At 48.4% G+C, this 4978-nt stretch overlaps 1 protein-coding gene across 1 annotated transcript in view; it reads right to left on the bottom strand.

Moving 5' to 3' along the window:
- Positions 1-4978, bottom strand: part of LOC144612191 (B-cell receptor CD22-like) — an 88076-nt gene that overhangs the window by 72115 nt on the left and 10983 nt on the right. The window contains exon 3 of the mRNA XM_078431749.1: positions 2848-3201. Within this exon, the coding sequence (XP_078287875.1) occupies positions 2848-3201 (354 nt within the window). The remainder of the gene's footprint in view (positions 1-2847; positions 3202-4978) is intronic.

The following is a 4978-nucleotide window of genomic DNA, read 5'->3' as shown; positions in this document are numbered from 1 at the left end:
CAGATGCAGGAGGAGGCCATTCGGCCCTTCGAGCCAGTACGCACCGCCATTCACTGTGATCATGGCTGATCACCCTCAATCAGTACCCGTTCCTGCCCTCTCCCCATACTCCTGACTCCACTATCCTGAAGAGCTCTATCTAGCTCTCTCTTGAATGCATTCAGAGAATTGGCCTCCACTGCCTTCTGAGGCAGAGAATTCCAAAGATTTACAACTCTCTGACTGAAAATGTTTTTCCTCATCTCTGTTCTGAATGGCTTACCCCTTATTCTTAAACAGTGGCCCCTGGTTCTGGACTCCCCCAACATTGTTTCCTGCCTCTAACGTGTCCAACCCCTTAATAATCTTATATGTTTCGATAAGATCCCCTCTCATCCTTCTAAATTCCAGTGTATACAAGCCTAGTCGCTCCAGTCTTTCAACATACTAGTCAATAGACAATAGACAATAGACAATAGGTGCAGGAGGAGGCCATTCGGCCCTTCGAGCCAGCACCACCATTCAATGTGATCATGGCTGATCATTCTCAATCAGTACCCCGTTCTGCCTTCTCCCCATACCCCCTGACTCGCTATCCTGAAGAGCTCTATCTAGCTCTCTCTCTTGAATGCATTCAGAGAATTGGCCTCCACTGCCTTCTGAGGCAGAGAATTCCAAAGATTTACAACTCTCTGACTGAAAAAGTTTTTCCTCATCTCCGTTCTGAATGGTCGAGTGGTCTATCTTGCTCCTCTAGTACCTTTGGGTTTTTGGGGTCGAGTGGTCTATCTTGCTCCTCTAGTACCTTTGGGTTTTTAGGGTCGAGTGGTCTATCTTGCTCCTCTAGTATCTTTGGTTTTTAAGGTCGAGTGGTCTATCTTGCTCCTCTAGTACCTTTGGGTTTTTAGGGTCGAGTGGTCTATCTTGCTCCTCTAGTACCTTTGGGTTTTTAGGGTCGAGTGGTCTATCTTGCTCCTCTAGTACCTTTGGGTTTTTAGGGTCGAGTGGTCCATCTTGCTCCTCTAGTATCTTTGCTCCCACCCTACCCCAACCCATATGTAATACCCTGTTTCCACTCTGATCCATATCATCTATAAACATTTGGACAAACCTCACACCCCAGCAAGAGCCCTCTTTTCTAGATTTTCCATCAGCCTTCAACACATTACGAGCAGACTATTTGATGTCAAAAATGGTGGGGCAAACATGGGAACATAGAAACATAAAAAATAGGTGCAGGAGGAGGCCATTCGGCCCTTCGAGCCTGTACGCACCGCCATTCATTGTGATCACGGCTGATCGTCCACAATCAGTAACCCGTGCCTGCCTTCTCCCCATATCCCTTGATTCCACTAGCCCCTAGAGCTCTATCTAACTCTCTCTTAAATCCACCCAGTGAATCGGCCTCCACTGCCCTCTGTGGCAGAGAATCCCACACATTCACAACAAATTCTCTGGGTGAAAATGTTACTTCTCACCTCAGTTTTAAACGGCCTCCCCTTTGTGCTAACTTTAAGTGACCGCATGCTAACTTTAAATGACTGGCAGCCAGGGGAAGTGGAAAAGGGATTCATTAAAGTTTAAAAAGTGATTTTTTAAAGTTTGAAAAGTGATTTTTTTAAAGTTTGAAAAGTGAATAACTGTAACAACCATGGCCAGTGTCGGTAAGGTGGGCCTAAAATTGTTGCCGTTTTGGCTGTATTTCGGGTACGTACAAACAAACTAATGGACAAACAAACAAACAGACAGACAAGATGAGTGTTTTAGCAATATAATAGATTCACTGGAGGATGAGAGGGGGATCTTTAGAAACGTATACAATTATAAAAGGACTGGACAAGCTAGATGCAGGGAACATGTTCCCAATGTTGGGGGAGTCCAGAACCAGGGGCCACACACACACAGTCTAAGAATAAAGGGGAGGCCGTTTAAACTGAGGTGCGAAGAAAACTTTTCCCACCCAGACAGATGTGAATTTGTGGGATTCTCTGCCACAGAGGGCAGAGGAGGCCGATTCACTGGATGGACTTAAGAGAGAGTTAGATAGATCTCTAGGGGCTAGTGGAATCAAGGGATATGGGGAGAAGGCAGGCACGGGTTACTGATTGCGGACGATCAGCCGCGATCACAGTGAATGGCGGTGCGTACAGGCTCGAAGGGCCGAATGGCCTCCCCCAACATTGGGAACATGTTTCCTGCATCTAGCTTGTCCAGTCCTTTTATAATTTTATACGTTTCAATAAGATCCCCCTCTCATCCTTCTAAACTCCGGTGAATAATTCTGGTGTGGGTCAGACGCAGGGAGAGGGACATTGGGAATCACTCACGAATATCAAGATGAAAATATCACAAATGTAGGTGGTTTTGCAGATAGTCAGGATGGTTGTGAAAGATTGTAGCAGGATCTGGATCGATTGGCCAGGTGGGTGAATGGTAGGACACTGGGTAGTGTTATAGAGCAGAGGGATCTAGGAGCGCAGGTACACAGTCCCTGAAAGTGATTTCAGAGGTAGATAGGGCGGTCAAGAAGGCTTTTGGCACATTGGCCAACATCAGTCAGAGTATTGAGCGTAGAAGTTGGGAGGTCACGTTTTAGTTGTACAAGACGTTGGTGAGACCGCATTTAGAATATTGTGTTCAGTTTTGGGCACCGCGTTACAGGAAAGATGTTGTCAACACCAAATCTGTTTCTCCAGAGATGCTGCCTGACCCGCTGAGTTACTCCAGCACTTTGTACCTGTCCACATTCTCCACAGAGATGCTGCCCGACCCGCTGAGTTACTCTAGCACTTTGTACCTGTCCACGTTCTCCACAGAGATGCTGCCCGACCCGCTGAGTTACTCCAGCACTTTGTGCGAACGTCTTACCGGATACGTTCAGCAGAACCCCGTCCGGCCCGGAATATATCTCTCCCTGATTGTTCTCCATTCGGAAGTAGTACCATCCCTCATCCCGCTTGGTCAGGCTGTCGATTGTCAGGGTGCAGTCCTTGTCTCTCTGCCATTGTTTTGGGATCTCCGCACTCGGACGGCGGAGCGGGTCAGCGTCTTGATCGGAGCTGACAACGAGGGTGCCCTGCGTCTGGTCGCCCTTCAGCCACTGCACGGTTTTCAGCTGAGACCCGAAGGGACGGGAGAAGTAGCAGGGAATCCTTACGCAGGTTCCCACGGCGGCCATTACATTCCTCGGCGCCCTCACCTCCCAAGGATCGGCCACCACACCTGCAGGGAGAGAGACAGTAGACGCCGCCATTCATCATGACCGCGGCTGACCGTCCACAATCAGTAACCCGTGCCTGCCTTCTCCCCATATCCCTTGATCCCACTAGCCCCTAGAGCTCTATCTAACTCTCTCTTAAACCCATCCAGTGAATTGGCTTCCACTGCCCTCTGTGGCAGAGAATCCCACACATTCACTGGATGAATTTAATCGGAGGCCAATTCACTGGATGAATTTAAGAGAGAGTTAGATAGAGCTCTAGGGGCTAGTGGAATTCCACAGATTCACACAATAGACAATAGACAATAGGTGCAGGAGGAGGCCATTCAGCCCTTCGAGCCTGTACGCACCGCCATCCAATGCGATCATGGCTGATCATTCTCAATCAGTACCCCGTTCCTGCCTTCTCCCCATACCCCCTCACTCCGCTATCCTTAAGAGCTCTATCCAGCTCTCTCTTGAAAGCATCCAACGAATTGGCCTCCACTGCCTTCTGAGGCAGAGAATTCCACACCTTCACCACTCTCTGACTGAAAAAGTTCTTCCTCATCTCCGTTCTAAATGGTCTACCCCTTATTCTTAAACTGTGGCCCCTTGTTCTGGACTCCCCCAACTTTGGGAACATGTTTCTTGCCTCTAATGTGTCCAATCCCCTAATTATCTTATATGTTTCAATAAGATCCCCCCTCATCCTTCTAAATTCCAGTGTATACAAGCCCAATCGCTCCAGCCTTTCAACATACGACAGTCCCGCCATTCTTAGACTGTGTGTGTGTGGCCCCCGGTTCTGGACTCCCCCAACATTGGGAACATCTTTCCTGCATCCAGCATGTCCAGTCCTTTTTATAATTTTATACGTCTCTCTGTAAGACCCCCCTCTCATCCTTCTAAACTCCAGTGAATACAAGCCCCCAGTCTTTCCAATCTTTCCTCGTACGACAGTCCCGCCATCCCGGGGATTAACCTGGTGAACCTACGCTGCACTGCCTCAATAGCAAGGACGCCCTTCCTCAAATTTGGAGACCACAACTGCAACATTCGGAAATTTTTCCCGCATCTAGCTTGAGGTTATCCACTTTGGTGGTAAGAACAGGAAGGCAGGTTATTATCTGAATGGTGTCAAGTTAGGAAATGGGGAAGTACAACGAGACCTGGGTGTCCTAGTGCATCATTCACTGAAAGGAAGCATGCAGGTACAGCAGGCAGTGAAGAAAGCCAATGGCATGTTGGCCTTTGTAACGAGAGGATTTGAGTACAGGAGCAAAGAGGTCCTTCTGCAATTGTACAGGGCCCTAGTGAGACCGCACCTGGAGTACTGTGTGCAGTTTTGGTCTCCAAATTTGAGGAAGGACATATTGAGGCAGTGCAGCGTAGGTTCACCAGGTTAATCCCCGGGATGGCGGGACTGTCGTATGAGGAAAGACTGGAGCGGCTAGGCTTGTATACACTGGAATTTAAAAGGATGAGAGGGGATCTTTTTGAAACATATAAGATTATTAAGGGATTGGACGCGTTAGAGGCAGGAAACATGTTCCTCAATGTTGGGGGAGTCCAGAACAAGGGGCCACAGTTTAGGAATAAGGGGTGGGCCATTTAAAACTGAGGTGAGAAAAACTTTTCCACCCAGAGAGTTGCAATTTGAGGAAGGACGTCCTTGCTATTGAGGCAGTGCAGCGTAGGTTCACCAGGTTAATCCCCGGGATGGCGGGACTGTCGCACGAGGAAAGATTGGAAAGACTGGGGCTTGTATTCACTGGAGTTTAGAAGGATGAGAGGGGG

Source organism: Rhinoraja longicauda, chromosome 43 (assembly GCF_053455715.1).
Source record: "Rhinoraja longicauda isolate Sanriku21f chromosome 43, sRhiLon1.1, whole genome shotgun sequence".
In the NCBI taxonomy this organism is placed as follows: domain Eukaryota; kingdom Metazoa; phylum Chordata; class Chondrichthyes; order Rajiformes; family Arhynchobatidae; genus Rhinoraja; species Rhinoraja longicauda.
The sequence above is the reverse complement of the archived record's forward strand: the minus strand, read 5'-3'. Positions and strand labels throughout refer to the sequence as shown.